This window comes from Cnephaeus nilssonii, assembly GCF_951640355.1.
Source record: "Cnephaeus nilssonii genome assembly, chromosome: 3".
Taxonomy (NCBI): domain Eukaryota; kingdom Metazoa; phylum Chordata; class Mammalia; order Chiroptera; family Vespertilionidae; genus Cnephaeus; species Cnephaeus nilssonii.
In genome coordinates this window covers 5,126,823-5,143,217 of record NC_137074.1, presented here as the reverse complement: position 1 = coordinate 5,143,217, position 16,395 = coordinate 5,126,823, and the positions used below count along the sequence as shown (strand labels likewise).

Here is a 16,395-nt window from a genome sequence, read left to right as displayed (position 1 = left end):
TTCCATACTGACTATCGACCACTGATTAGAGATTCTAATAATTATGTCTTAGATGAGCAAACTCAGCAGGCTCCTCACCTTATGCCTCCACCATTCTTGGTAGATGTAGATGGAAATCCTCATCCAACTAAGTATCAGAGATTAGTACCAGGCCGAGAAAATTCTGCAGATGAACATTTGGTTCCACAGCTAGGCTATGTGGCAACAAGTAAGTGCAAAGCCCTTTTTAATGTAATGTTTATCATTTATCTCTAGATACATATTATTGTTTTGAACCACTTGAGGCTTAAGTTCTGGATCTCATGTTCGTTTACCCAGAAATATTTTAATATGTTTTTCCTAAGAACAAAGACATTCTTTATGTAATCATAAACAATAATTTAAATCAATTTTTGTCTGTTACTTTAATGCCTGTTACAGCTTTTTTAAAAAAATTTTTTTTATTGATTTCAGAGAGGAAGGGAGAGGGAGAGAGAGATGGAAACATCAATGATGAGAGGGAATCATTTATCGGCTGCCTCCTGCACACCCCCCACCGGGGACTAAGCCTGCAACCTGGGCATGTGCCCTTGACTGGAATCGAATCTGGGACCCTTCAGTCCACAGGTCGACGCTCTATCCACTGAGCCAAACCAGCTAGGGTGCTAATGTAATTTTAATTGTAGACGTTCCCCCATTTGTGTAAATTATGATTTTGTTGACGATATTGAATTTGCAGGTGATGGAGAGGTAATTGAACAAATTATAAGCCTACAAACTAATGATAATGGTGAAGGAAGTCCAGAGCCCAGTGTTCTTGATGGAATGATAAGACAGTTGCAACAGCAGCAAGATGAGAGGATGGGAGCTGGTCAGGATAATATTCCAAATGTACTTCCAAATGGGGAAGAAACACCACGAAGAGGTAATAAATAATGAGATATATTTTGCCTTAAAATGGCTGATTGAAAGTGAAGCATAAGTGAAGCACAATGATGTCAGGTACATGTTATGTGAAAAACTTGAAGTTAGCATGGTATTTTTTCAATTTAAGTATTTATCTGTAGGTACCTTTATTAGGTATAAAGTTGATGTGCTAACAAAACCTTTTTTTTAAACCAATATTTCTACTTGTCTGTTGGAGAATTTGCTCTTTTTTTCTTATCTAGACTCCTATAATTTTAATTAATTAATGTATTTTAATCCTCACCCAAGGATATGTTGTTTTAAAAATTGATTTGATTGGTTTGAGAGAGAGCAACATTGATCAGTTGCCTCCCACATGTGCCCCGACCAGGAATTGAACCCAAAATCTGGGCTTGTGCCCTGACCAGGAATCGAATCTACGACCTTTCGGTGTTATGGGCGATGCTCCAGCCAACTGAACCACTCATCCAAGGCTAATTTTTATTTTGTAATGGCAAAATAATTAATTTCATAGAAATCTACTCTGAAAAAATTCATTTATAGCTAGTAAAGGCATTTATTCTTTTGTTTGTAGGGGGAAACTTTAAATATATTTGCCAAGTGTACTTTATTTCTTATCTCTTTATTACTCAGTGCTGACCTCAGTGCTGAACTACATGATATAAAAATCAGGCTGCCCCAAAGAGTCACTGCACGCAGGGTAATCTTGGTGAAAGATGGCATTGGCATGTGCAGATCCTGCTAGGATCAATTTATATTTTGTCTTTACCATCTTTGTAGTGTTTGGACCACTGGGTTTTTGTTTTTTTTAAGGGGGGGAAGGTTGGGGGATCTGTTTCTCGTTCACAGCTGTGTATCTGACATAGGCCCAAGGTGTTATTTCTCATGTGGACATTACACCCAAGCCTTTAGATTAGTGATTTGCACAACTTGTCAGGCTGCCACAGTTTCAGCTCATGATCTTCATTTAGTGTCCTCTTTGTTTCTAGCCCAAGGTGATTTGCAAGTTCCATGATTCATTTAAAACTTTTGGGGATGTCATGCTATTCGTGGACTAGGACTCTAATAAATACTAATGAGGAATTAAGGTTTATTTCTCTGAAATTTATAGCATAAGGCTTTATATCTTCCAATGTTTTATTTTGAAAAATCAATCCTGTAGTAAAGTTTCAGGCATACTACTATGAATACCCATATATCTTTCACTTAGATTTTTATTTTTTATTTTTTGTAATCCTCACCCAAAGATATTTTCCCATTGATTTTTAGAGAGAGGGAAGAGAAAGGGAGAGACAGAGAGAAATATCAATGTGAGAGAAACACATTGGTTGCCTCTTGCAGGAGCCCCGACCAGGGCCTGAGCCGTGGAGGAGCCTGCAATGGAGGTACATGCCCTTGACCGGAATTGAATCTGGGACCCTTTGGTCCGCAAGCCGACACTCTCTCCACTGAGCAAAACTGGCGAGGGCTTTCACCTAGATTTTATCATTTTGCTACATTCACTTTATCCCTTTTTGTGTACATTCACAGTCAGTGCCTCTTTTTCATGTATTTTCTAAACTGCATTAGAGTAAGTTGGAGACATTGTGACACTATATCTTTTATTTTTTATTTTATTTTATTTTATTTATTTTTTAAATATATCTTTATTGATTTCAGAGAGGAAGGGAGAGGGAAGGAGAGATAGAAACATCAATGATGAGAAAGAATCATTGACTGGCTGCCTCCTGCACATCCCCCACTGGGGATAAAGCCCGCAACCCAGGCATGTGCCCTTGGCTGGAATCGAACCTGGGACCCTTCAGTCTGCAGGCTGACGCTCTATCCACTGAGCCAAACCAACTAGGGTGTGACACTATCTTTTAATGTTTCTTCCTATATATTCCAAGAACAGAATATTCATTTATATAATCATTATACAGTGACCACAGTCAACAAACTTTGTTGATCACAATACTACTATCTAATGTAAAGTCTTTTTTAAAAAAAGTATGTTTTTATTGATTTCAGAGAGGAAGGGAGTGAGAGATAGAAACATCAATGATGAGAGAGAAACAATTAATTCTTATGTCTCTTTTAATCTAGAACAGATTCCTCATGGCACTACTTTAGTTCAGGCCTGTGTTACAGAATTGCATTCAATTTGAATTTGTCTGATTATCACATGATTGGATTCAGGAAACATTTTAGGCTAGAATACCATATGGGTGGTGCTGTGTTCTTAGTGCATCAGAGCAAGAGGCACAGATACATGTGGGTTCTTCTGCATCTTTTTGCCTTAACAGTGTATTCTAGAAATCACTCCATATCCATGCGCAGAACTCATCTTTTCATACCTTCATGTACTCCATTGTGTGGAATAATCAGTCTTTGTGATTAATCATGTTATGGCCACTTAAGTTATTTCTAATTCTTGCCATTACAAGTAATGTGATAAAAACTTGTGCCAATGTTTTGTTCAGATTGTTGGAGAGCTAATACTATGACCTGGGCAGTTAATGTAAAATTTATTTTGACTTTTCAATTAAAATAATGTTGAAGCATCAGTACATTTTAATATAAATGTTTAGTGCCATTTTAGTGGGTGAACCAATTTAATGCAAAGTGGTTCATTTCATAGGTAAACAGAATGCTGTGTGTGGAAGAATGCAGAAGTTGTGCTTACTCCAGTGGATTTTACCCGATGCCAGAAGAGCAGCGTAGCTTGAGTAGAATGTGTAGCCTCCCTCAGGAAAGGCATAGCCCCCAGTTTCTCTGTTGCATTAGTAGGCGGAACCTCTTCACTCTGTTTGAAGAAAACAGCACTTTGCCTGGGACTCCCTCCTCCCTCAGACAGGTCTCCATCCTCTGTGACTTCCAGCTCCTGGGAGGTTGTCTTGCCTCCTGTGCCCAGCTGATCAGCTCTGCACAGGCTCAGAGCTCCCTGTTGTCTGTATTGCCGTTACCACTCACGCAGCTCCAGTTCAAGTGCTGACAGCATTTTCCCACTTCGCAGATTTGTGGATTTTTAATACCCACTCGGCAGCTGCCTACCTGAATGGCTCAGATTATCTTTGAGGTTGCAATTAATGTTGTTAGAGCTCTTGTTACAAAGCCACTGCAGTTTGAGGAGTCTGTCTTCAATGCTTATTTTTCCAAAAAGATGTGTTTTTAGTGTGTGGTTTTGAAGAAGACAAGGTTTTTAGAATGCAAATATAATTATAATAGAAATGCCTATACATTAAAAAACTTCAGAAAGTCTAGTAAAAATGGAAATTGAGATTGATAGTTAATGTCTGTTCTGTAGTCTACATTTTGATCTCCGTCACATGAGGATTCTTCTTTCCAGAGTTTTCTTTAGTAGATCTTTATTTTTGGTTTCTAGCTCAGAAGGAATGCTTATTATGTGTTAAATGCATATGGATTGAACTTTGTTTTGGAATCATTTCTTGACAATTTTCCCCTAGGTTTTAGAAGACTAAGCTTAGACATCCAGTCCCCTCCAAATATTGGTCTGCGTCGTAGTGGACAAGTAGAAGGTGTTCGTCAGATGCATCAGAACGCTCCCCGTAGTCAGATTGCTACAGAGCGGGACCTGCAGGCATGGAAACGGAGAGTGGTTGTACCAGAGGTACCACTAGGCATATTTAGGTTTGTTTTAGGATATCTATTAATATTGTTTTTATATATGAAAATATATCTATGTGGTTATTTGCATATCTTAATCCATTAGTGGTGCAAATAATCATATAAATATATTTTAGTAATGGGTTGGAGTCTATTTTAGTTGTGGTAAGAAAATGTCAGACTTGTTCTCTAACTCTTTTCTATGGTAAATTTTTTTTATAGCCAATCTTATTTCATCTACACAAATACCCACTTTCTTTTCTTCAGCATTATTTTGAAATCGTAAACATCATTTTGTTGAAAGCATGTCAGTATGTATTTCTAAATGATAAGAAATTGTCTTAAATATAATTATATGCCATCATTATCTTAAAAACAACAAACAGTTCTTCAGTAGAACTAATAGTCAGTATTTAAATTTCCAGTTGTCTCAGATGTCATAAATGTTTTTAGTTCTTTTGTAAGATTTATTTCATTAGTGGTAATAATTTTGTGAGGAGGGTCACAGTGTGCGTGTGCTCACACACACATTTGTGATGTTAGCAGGCATTTATGCTAACTGCTTAGATTTATTAATTCATTAGGGTTTATAAAATAGTGATAATTCAACGCTATGAAGTCTTCATTTATTCCCTTGGATAACTTCTAAGAAAGAATTTTCTCAAATCTAACATTTGGTTATCTAGTAGTAAAGTTTGTATATAAAAGACAGGATGGATGCTCGATTACTTGTCTTCAAAATTAAGATTTATTCCCTGTTATCTTCCAGTAATGACCCAATTTGTATGTGTTTGTCACCGTGTTAATCAAGCTGCTGTGATTCAGCTTATTTCTAATCTCCCTTATTGCTATTTAAATTGTCCAGTCTTTGACCAGAGGGGCCTCTTCATCTTGGCTCCCGAGTCCTTTTGAAATGATTGGAGAAGCCTTCCATTGTGTCCTTGCTGTTAGGCATGGCAAGATGTTACAGGTTTATCTTGCGAATTTCTTGAGCTAGACCTGGGCTTAGTCTTTTCTCTTATGCAGCTCCATTTTCTTTTAGTGGGAAGTGATATTTCATAATTAGATTCTGGGCAGTATGGTCTTCCTTGCTACTGAGTTTTTGAAACGGAGGCAGCAAATACTGTTCTCATTAGTATCTAAAATCTTTCAGTATTTTGTCATGTTTGTGTCTCCAAATCACAAATACCTTGAAGATAATCTTGTAAAAGTGTTTCCTTCATGTGTTTAGCAAGAAGCGTTGCCATGATTGGTGGAAAATATTGGATACTACTTATAAATTGTACAGTGACTTTGAGAATATTTAAAGTATACAATAAAGTAGTGAAAAGCAAAATCTGGAATTGGGATGAGCAATACAGAAAATCACCATTGTGTATGTAGAATGCTATGATTAAACCTTAAATTTGTGTCTGAGTTGTATGATCATCAGACCTGAAAGTGTCATTTTGGGATATTTTTCATTGTTAAAACCAAGGGAAGCAAGGGTATCAGGAGTGAAAGACCTGCAGAACATTAAACAAGCATTTGTTCTCTTAACATAAAGGAAGACTGGAAATAGCTTAAGGCTGGAATACATGGTTCTAGTTAATCAGGATCTCAGGTTCCTCTGTTTCTGATCTCCATCTGAGAGTATGGATTTTAATCTTAAGGTCAACTCAAAAGTTCAAGAAAGCTGGTCTTTATATTCTGGCCATCCTATATCTGCCTCTGTGATGGAGGCTGAGATTTAGGCCAGAAGAAGGAAGAGAGGCAGAAGGTAAAATGGACATCCTTTATGTCAGTAAGCAGCCTTAATGACTCCACATGACATTTCTGCTTATAATTCATTGACCAGAATGTCATCATATGGCCATACTAAGCTACAGAAGAGACTAGGTAATAGTTTTCATTTACAGCAACAAAGAGTCTAGGTAAAAGTTGAGATTCTGTTTCTAAGGAAGAAAGGGGAATGGATTTTGAGAGTCAGCTGTCTGACACAAAACAATTTTTTCAAAGAAGAGTGTTGCTCTTTCTAGGACTGTATTCTAGCATACACATGAGAGTTTATGAAGGAGATGCTGAGTGATACAATAGTGGTCAGTGCCCTTGACAACAATCCTTATAGTGGAAAGCAGTGGCAAATTTTACATAATATTGGAGTGTCATTTGGTAAGGATCAAGAGAAATTAAAAATTTGTTTTTTGCCTATAAAAGTAGTATATATCTACTGTGAAAAATTTAGATCAGTGATTCCCAACGTAGGATACATGCCCCACAGGGGGGCAATTTGAGAATGAGTTATTAACAGTGAATATTTTGCATTTTTATGGTCCTATAAAAAATAACAGTATATAACTATATATTGTGACATATTTATGCATTTCAGTTCTCTATTATATGTATTGAAACTTTATTTGCTATTTTTTCATATCACTTCATATTTTTGTTTTTTTCTAACAATATCTTAGTGATTTCTTCCTCAGTACTTCAGCTGTCTTTTCGTTCTTTTATTTTTCTCTTTCATGGATGCCATGTTCTTTGGAAGCTTGTTCAGACCAAGTTAATGGCCTTTTTGGCTTCCTCCATGTGAATAGGAGTTCACTTTTTGAATAATAAGAATTATATGTCACAGGGAGGGCATTAGGATTTCAGAGATGCTTAGGGTGGGGCATGGCCAAAAAAAGGTTGGGAACCACTGATTTAGATAACAGATAAAAATGTGAGAAGAGAAACAACCCTGCCCTGCAGAAAGGTGAGCACACAGTGTTGCTTCCCAGTAGAGGAATCTTTTTTGGGGCTCGAGTTCAGGCATATAGTTTGTCTTTATCCAATAATAGTAGAAATTCTGTTCATTCTAAAATCTTTTATAATATCACTTTTGTTAGCTGAGTGATATTAGTGATTCATTAGGTATGGAATGCACACAAACAATACTTTTGAAGGCTAGAGTGTACCTTTGTTTTATTATTGATTGAGAATGAAATATATGCAGTGTTTTGTAAAAATAGATGGCATAGGAATTTAATTTGGCTGCAAGTGAAAAGCCTCATATAATTCCTTAAATACACATAAAAGTGGTAAAATGAACAACTTATAAAGGGTTGAGTCTAATACAGAATTCCCCTGTGGATAAAATAATGTTGCACTGTAATTTGAGCATGGGCTACAGTTGAACCTTGAGAAAGTAATTTTCTTAGAAGTCCGTTTTTGCCCTTACCGAGTTTGTGCTTATACTCATTTGAGTGCCCAGTTATGTCTTGGAGGACGGCCAAGATGTCAGTTTTGAATCTTTTCTGGTGGGGTTTTAAAGTAAACAAAAACAAAGCTGTGTGTTTTTAGTAATGTTCAACTTGGAGAATGAGGACAGTCATTCATATTCTAACTGTGGAGAAGGGAAATAATGGTCAGTACCATCCTCATGGTAAAGGCCCCTTGCTTTGAAGTTGGTCACAGTAACATTATAATGCTTCTTTTGTATCATGAAAGTAAAGTATAGGTGATTAGAAGTAGTAACATTCTATTCCGTTTTTCTACAAATTACAAAATATTTTAAATGGTTTGGAGGAGGATTCTGCTCTTATTTTTTCTTTAGAGAAAGGAATTTTAATCTTGGAAAACTATAGGGACACTTTGAGTTACTAATTTGAGAGATCCTGTTTGAATTGGTCCTAATAGAGCCAATCAGAATACAAACAAATGGCCATTTCTCTGTAAAATATGAAAAATAGGACTTCTAGCTGCTCCTGAGATTTTATTTAAACTCATATTAAATTTCTAACATAAAGTATAGCTTGACTTAAGTTTTGCTATAACCTTAGATAATTTCTTGTGTAAACTTAAAAAGTATAGAAGATTATGATTTCTAGAACCATGATGATTATTTTTTCCTGTTAATATCCTCTACTTATTCATCAGTTCACTGATATAACTGGATAATTACATTTGTAGGAAGTTGGAAGACTTTAGAATAGAGAAAGGTGAAGAGGAAAGAAATCTTTATGTAATTGGAAGAAAAAAGAAGACTCTTCAGTTCTCACAAAAGGTAACCTAAATTCTATTTTTCTTAGGAATAAGCAAATTAGAAATTGAACTGAAATTTGTTTTCTTTTGATCACTGAGAATATTAGAACACTATATTTTGCTTAAAGCCTTCTATTTGGGATTTAAAATAGTAGACATAAGGCTGTATAGCTATTAGGAAAGAGGAATAGTGTGAAAACTTGAGGAAAGTAGCCTAATGCCTAGTACTATTAACACATTCTAGAAAATTATTGTCTAATGACCACTCAGGCCAAGAACTAGAACATTACCAACCCATCAAAAACATTTTGTGTCCATCCCCAATCACTACACTCTCTTTTCTTCCACAGGGAACCAACCGTCTTACTTCTAAAACTATGGTTAGTTTTATCTATTTCTGAAGTTTATCCAAATCATGCATTTATAAAAATGTTAGACGTTAAAATGGTTTGTGACCCTCCAAACTCGAGAAAATTTTATTCCTTAGTATTTAATTTCTCTATTTGGAGTTTCTTGAACATTATATGAATAGCATTAACATTGAGTTCATGGAAGATACACAAAATGTATGTAAGATTAGTGCTACAAAACTGGTGAAAATGATTGTGTGTTTGCAGGATTTTCCCAGAATTGATCATAAGGTTGGGCTTTAGTTCCTTGGGATTACTGTCAATTCTTCATAGCCTTGTTAGATATTTAATGCCCTTCAGCTGATTAAAAAAAATGATTTTGTTAAATTTTTTTTTTTTTACGATGTTATTTATTTATTTATTTAATCCTCACCCAAGGATATTTTTCCATTGATTTTTAGGGAGAGTGGAAGAGAGGGAAAGACAGAGAGAAACATCGATGTGAGAGAAACACATCGATTGGTTGCCTCCTGCATGAGCCCTGACCAGAGCCCAGGCCAGGGAGGACCCTGCAACTGAGGTACGTGCCCTTGACCGGAATCGAACCTGGGACCCTTTGGTCCGCAGGCCAACGCTCTATCCACTGAGCCAAACCGGCTAGGGCTTTGTTAAAATTTTTAAGAGAGAGGTAAGGAGAGGGAGAGAAACATCAATGTGAGAGCAGAACATTGATTGCCTACCTCATGCATGCCCCCTACCAGGATTGAGCCTGCAACCCGGGCATGTGCCCTGACCAGGAATTGATCCAGTAGGCATTTGGTGCACCAGATGACCCCTAACCAATTGAACCACACCAGCCAGAGCTCAAACTGATTAAAAAAAAAATTTTTTTTTTTACAGATTGTTTTTCTGAGTGGTAGATTTGATCCAATCGTGTTTGCACATTATCAGTTATGTAACTCAATACTAGTTTTTGCTTTAACAAAAAGTAGTACTGACAAATTAAGGAAAATGTAATTCATTTTAAAATCAGCCAGTGATATGTTGAAGTGATAATACACACTATTGATTATTAAATAGAAGGCACTATGTGCAAATTTATTTGTATATTAATTCAAGGAATATATGCTTTTATTATGTGATTTCACATATGACTTTGGTGTTTGAGGAATATAGCTTGCCCCTCCCCATTGCCCACCAGCATCACCTTCGCTTCCCCACCCTCTCCCCTACCCTCACCCCACCCCCTAAAAATACAATCTAGCCCTGATTGAGCTGGTCCTGTGTACCGAAAGGTGGTCAATTTGATTCCAGTCAGGGCACATACCTGGGTTTTGGGTTTCTTCCATTCTTGGTTGAACATGTATCCAAAGGCAACTGATTCTTGTTTCTCTCTTAACATTGTCTTTCTCCCTCCCGCCCTTCCTCCCTCTAAGCATGCCCTTAGGTGAGGATTAAAAAAGATTGAAAAATACAATCTTATTTTATTTGTCCTAATTTTTTTATTTTATTGATGAGAGAGAGACATCTACTTGTTCTGCTTACTTATGCCTTCATTGGTTGCCTCTTGTATGTGCCCTGACTGGGGATTGGAACTTGACCTATAGCCGTGGTCGGCAAACTGCGGCTCTCGAGCCACATGCGGCTCTTTGGCCCCTTGAGTGTGGCTCTTCCACAAAAATTTTAACAAAGCCCACGGCCTGGGCGAGTCTATTTTGAAGAAGTGGCGTTAGAAGAAGTTTAAGTTTAAAAAATTTGGCTCTCAAAAGCAATTTCAATCGTTTTACTGTTGATATTTGGCTCTGTTGACTAATGAGTTTGCCGACCACTGGCATATAGGGACCACACTCTTACCAAGTGAGCAAACTGGCCAGGGCCATTATTTGGCTGATTTTTAAAGATTTTTTTGTTTTGATAAAAATATATTTTAAAAATTCAAGCAGAATTGAAAAGTGCTCACAACAAATCACCCAAAATTTAAACCCTGGACATAACTAGAGTTAATATTTGAGGATTATTTCAGATAATCCTTTGTATACACATAGTGACATATTTCTTAAGGTTGGTTATTGCTTCATAATATATATTTTCACTTCTAAGATACTTATTTTTAAAGTGATAAACTTTTTGGGTTATTTCATTCATGGTCAATTGACTTATAGTTTTATTTGGAAAATGCTGATCTAATGTGCCCAATTTAGCCATGCCTTCCAAGTATCTTAAAAGTAAAGATACCAAGGTTGAGTTAATTGCAGATGGCCACAATAAAAATAATTAAAGAATATTTTCTTTTATATTTCAACTAGTATTATTTGCCTGAAATATTTTTGGGAATTTGATAGAATGCCTATTTTGTTGAAATTGTATTTATTCAGATATTGATTTTCATCTGCATGTTTATCTTCCAGTCAGATTCGGTGGTTTTGATGTCACCGTTTAGGCAGAGGACATGTAGACGTAAATATCCAAGTTATGGCAGAAGAAATGTTGGACGGATTGAGTTGTCTTCTGGAAATGAGTCTTCAAGCTCTGTGAGACATGTGAGTTTCTAACTTTAACATATATAAAATAATCTTAAATAAATGTCAAATGTCTTACTTTGACTCTACCCTGAAATATGTGAAAATACAGTATTCTTTAGAGGTTAAAATGAAATTTCACATTTTGAATTTTAACAAAAATGATGCAGAGAATGAAAAGACAAACTACAAAATTGGAGAAAATATCTGCAAAACTCATATCTGATAAAGGACTTGTCTTCAAAATTTACCATGAATTAAAACTCATCAATAAGAAAATTCAGTTTAAAAATTGGCACAAGATCTAACAGAAAGCCCATCAAAAAAAGTAGATGGCAAATAAGCATCATATGGCATTAAGGAATTGGAAGTGAAACTGGTGAGATACCAGTTCATACCTATTACAGTGGTTTGAATCCAAAATGCTAAGAACATTTACACGACTTTTCATTAACTTCACTCAGAGATCAAGGTTTTTATTTTATCTCTCTCCCCCCGCCCCCCCAATGAATCAGACTTCCTGTGATCAAAGTGAAGGTTCTTGTTCTTCCGAAGAAGAAGAATGGAAAAGTGATAGAAGAAGTGAAAGTGATAGTGAAAGTTCAAGGTATCTGGTTTTGTTTTTGATCTTTTAAGCATTTTAGTGATAGAACTGTATTTGAATGGCATTCAAGATGCAAGAGCTTGCAACTATAGAACAGTTAACATTCAGTTTTTAATACATGTAAAAGGAGAAGAAAACTGGATAACAGCTGTTTCTATGGAAAATACTTGGGGCATTTTTATTTGACTATAAATATTTGATCTAGGAGTATAAAACACATTTACTGAAAACATCTAGTTAGTCTTGGGCTGCATTAGTACAGCCTGGCTGGGTGGTTCAGTTGGTTGGAGCATTGTCCCATACACCAAAAAAGGTGCGGTTTGATTCCCGGTCAGAGCACATACCTAGGTTGCAGGTTCAATCCCTGGTTGGGGTGTGTGTGGGAGGCAACAGATTGATGTTTCTCTTTCTCATTGACATTTCTACCCCCCTCCCTCCCCAATCTCTCTAAAATCTATAGAAACATGTCCTCAGGGGAGGAGTAAATAACAAAAAACCACCCCATTATTAAATTCATTATGTATTATGTTTTGTTTAGTTTTGCTTATCCAGATTTCCGATGTTAACATCTGTTCCTCATCTTGGTAAATATCACCTTTGTCTTGACAGATGCTTTAAGCCATAACCTGGACATAATTCTCTCTTCAAAATGTATCTATCACAAGTCCAGAAAATTTTCTTCTAAATATGATTCAAATAATCTTAGTTTTGTTTCCACTTATAGTATGCTGGTCCACAACACCATACTATAGTGTCTTGTTTTATTTAATTACTCGAAGCCCGGTGCACGAAATTTGTGCAAGGGGCTCGGCCCTTGCAGCTGTGGAGGCTACGCCCTTGCAGCCCTGGCTTCATCCAGAAGGTCGTCCAGAAGGTCATCTGGATGGTAGTTCGCTGTTCGGCCTTCTGGTCTAATTAGCATATTATGCTTTTATTATTATAGATGATTAAGAAAAGCTGGAGTGATTTTTAGAACACTTGTCTACTCTTAAAAACAATTTTTTTAAATTGCGGCAAAATTTACCGTTTTTAACTGTACAATCCAATAGTGTTAAGTACAGTACATTCACAGTGTTGTGCAACCAATCTCCAGAACTCTTTCATCTTGTAAAAGGTGTATTAAACAACAATTCTCTGTTTTACCCCCAGCCCCTAGCAACCACCATTTTCCTTTCTATTTCTATATTTATTGTCTTTTATTTCCGCTTTTCTTGAATTTTATCACGCAAATGCTCTTACATTTTTTTGAATAGCTCTTTTTATAATATAAAGCTTTTGGAATGTGTGTGTTTGTGTGAGTGTGCATTATTGAGCCTGAGAGGTAAGTGGTTGGCCAATGATGGCTCCAGTAGAGGCCTTTATGTATTTGCTTAAGCTGGTGGTAGGCTGGTAGCTAGTATTCTATCTAGTTTCCTGTTTGACTCTTTCTTTAAATCCTTACCCAAGGATATTTTTCCATTGCTTTTATAGTAGATACAGTGGAAAGGGGGGCAGGAGAAGAGAGAGAGAGAGAGAGAGAGAGAGAGAGAGAAAGAAAGATAGATCAACATCAATTGGTTGCCTTTTGCATGTGCCTTAACCCCAAGGCTCGGGAAAGAACCTGCAGTTCAGATACATGACCTTGACTGGGAATCGTACCCGAGACCCTTGGGTGCTCGGGCTGACACTCTACCACTGAGCACACCAGCAAGGGCCCATTTGACGGCTTTTTAAAAATTTTTTATTAAATATATCTATTGATTTCAGAGAGGAAGGGAGAGGGCTAGAGAGAGAGAAACATCAGTGATGAGAGAGAATCATTGATTGGCTGCCTCCTGCACACCCCCTACGAGGGATCGAGCCCGCAACCCAGGCATGTTCCCTTGACCAGAATCGAACCCATGACTCTTCAGTCCACAGGCTGACAACTCTATCCACTGAGCCAGACTGTCTAGGGCTTGACTCTGCTTTTGCTTCTGGATGGGCTAGGACTGGTATCTCTCTTGGGTCTTCTGTCATATCTAAGAAAGTCCCTCTCTTGGCAAGAAGCGTGGCTATGCTTTCCTGGGGCTTCTCAGTGTATTCACTTAATGGTTTGTCATTCTAATGAAAATTTCTAGTCTATTCTAGAGTCGGCTCCAACTTGGGCGGGGGTGCTACCTATGGTTCTGTGTGACCTCTACTGTTTGCATAACTATGTTTTTTAGAAGGGGAATTGTTAGTTGGCTCTAGATGTTGTCTTCCATGAGGTCTCATGTGTATTATACTTAACAAAAATTTTCTCAGGCTTACATTCTTTCCTAATTCCCCGAGTCGGTGAAGGTTCCTCTCTTTCTCATGATCTTTGGCCATTTCAGTATTCATTGATGGAGAGGGCAGGTCGTTCAAGTTGAAGCTCCCTGGGGCCTGTCCTTGCCTCCTCCTCCTCTCTCACCCTGAGGTTATATTAAGAATTTGCTATGAGGGGCTCGATTCTGGCTCCACAGAACTTACAATGTGTTCCTTTTCTAGTGACTCTTCATCGCGATATTCTGATTGGACAGCTGATGCAGGCATCAATTTGCAGCCTCCTTTACGAACTTCATCTCGTCGGCGTATTACTCGGTTTTGTAGTAGTTCAGAGGATGAAGTGTCTACTGAGAATTTATCTCCTCCAAAAAGGAGACGAAAGAGAAAGAAAGAAAATAAGCCTAAAAGAGAGGTAAGAAAAATGTAACTTTAGAAATAACATCTTATGTACAGTAGGCGTTTCTGTCCACACTTAAAATTAGAAATCTTTTTAAAATTGAAGTCTTTATTTTTATTGACAATGTTATATCATCTGGAAGTAAATGTAAAATGCAAACTTATTTTTGGAAAAGCTATTTTATTATTAAAACTTCTCTTTCTGACCTAATTGGTTTGGCTCAGTGGATAGAGCGTCGGCCTGTGGACTCAAGGGTCCCAGGTTCGATTCCGGTCAAGGGCATGTACCTTGGTTGCAGGCACATCCCCAGTAGGGGATGTGCAGGAGGCAGCTGATTGATGTTTCTCTCTCATCAATGTTTCTAACCCTCTCCCTTCCTCTCTGTAAAAAAATCAATAGAATATATTAAAAACCCCCAAAAACTTCTCTTTCTAATCTGCTCTGGGTTGGACTTGAAACCTAAGCCTTTTTGAATCTGAAACTTAAAGGGAGAGTTCTGTTTTTCTCAGGATCCAACCCTAACACTTTTTTTTTTTTTTTTACTATTAATTCAATACTGGAAGTACACTTCAAGGCATTTTAAGGCATTTTCTCTTGTTTTGCCTGTTATTGCTATGTTTCCCATTTTTATTTGCTATGCTCTATCTTCAAAGTTTTTTCCTAATTATAGTATCCCTTGTCTTTCCATGTACAGTGCATGTGCTCTTATTGTGCAGGTAGCTCTCAATATTTAAAGATGCCATGTCTTTGTACTGGTTATCTGTTGCCGTATAACATGTCATCCTGAAACTTAGCTGCATAAAATAGGAAACATGTATTATATCATGTTTTGATGGGTTAGGAATTTGGGAGCTGATTAGCTAGGGGATTTGGACTCATGAGGTTGCCTAATCATGATGGTTGGGGTTGACTTGTCTGAAGGCTTGATTGGGACTAGATGATCATCTTTGAAGCTCATTCATGGGGCAGTTGGCTGGAAACTTCATTTCCCACCACATGAGCTTCCATAGGGCTGCTTGAGAGTCTTTAGTGATGCAAAAGCGTAAGCAAAAGTTAAGCCCTGATGCCTTTATTCCTAGTCTTAAAGTCCAACATTGTCACTTTGGCTTTATTTTGTTTGTTAGAAGCAAGGTGAGCTCATACTCAAACGGAGGATAATTTGGAGAGTACGAGTATCAAAGAATTTGTGGTCATATTTTACTATCGCCAGTCTTAAAATGATTAGTCTGTGGTGAAATTTATACTGGTGTCTCAGGCAGAGCAGGCTTTGTAGTGAAGAGGATTTAGGTTGGAAATTAGCCCCTTGCATAGGATATAAAATGTTATGAAGAACGTTAAAATCAAGAGATTCTAGGAAAGTGCTAGGTAGATCTGGAATGCAAACTAGTGATATGTTTCTGTGTGTGTTCAGGAACCAAATATGTATGACATTTCAGAACTAGTCATTAGGTGACATGCAGTAAGTAGTCATTCTGAATGGTGACATTTATTTTTCAATCCAAGAGTGCATGCTGCTCTTTTCTCTTCTACCAAACTCTTTCTTCCCCTTAGCAGAATTTGCGGAGAATAACTCCGGCAGAGCTCACAAATACGGAAGATTTATATGAATGTCATCCTCCAGTTTGGATAACTGACACCACTCTTCGAAAATCGCCATTTGTTCCACAAATGGGCGATGAGGTGAGAGTAATAAAATTTAAAAATATGAATATGGAACATAAAACATTAATATTGCTCTTAAAT

At 37.1% G+C, this 16,395-nt stretch overlaps 1 protein-coding gene across 1 annotated transcript in view; it reads left to right on the top strand.

Annotated features, from left to right (window-relative positions):
• The window catches only part of BRWD1 (bromodomain and WD repeat domain containing 1), an 88,641-nt gene that overhangs the window by 29,521 nt on the left and 42,725 nt on the right, over nt 1-16,395 (top strand). Inside the window, exons 15-22 of the mRNA XM_079767254.1 lie at nt 7-208; nt 719-904; nt 4,353-4,536; nt 8,443-8,536; nt 11,273-11,404; nt 11,899-11,990; nt 14,478-14,667; nt 16,207-16,332. Of these exons, the coding sequence (XP_079623380.1) occupies nt 7-208; nt 719-904; nt 4,353-4,536; nt 8,443-8,536; nt 11,273-11,404; nt 11,899-11,990; nt 14,478-14,667; nt 16,207-16,332 (1,206 nt within the window). The remainder of the gene's footprint in view (nt 1-6; nt 209-718; nt 905-4,352; nt 4,537-8,442; nt 8,537-11,272; nt 11,405-11,898; nt 11,991-14,477; nt 14,668-16,206; nt 16,333-16,395) is intronic.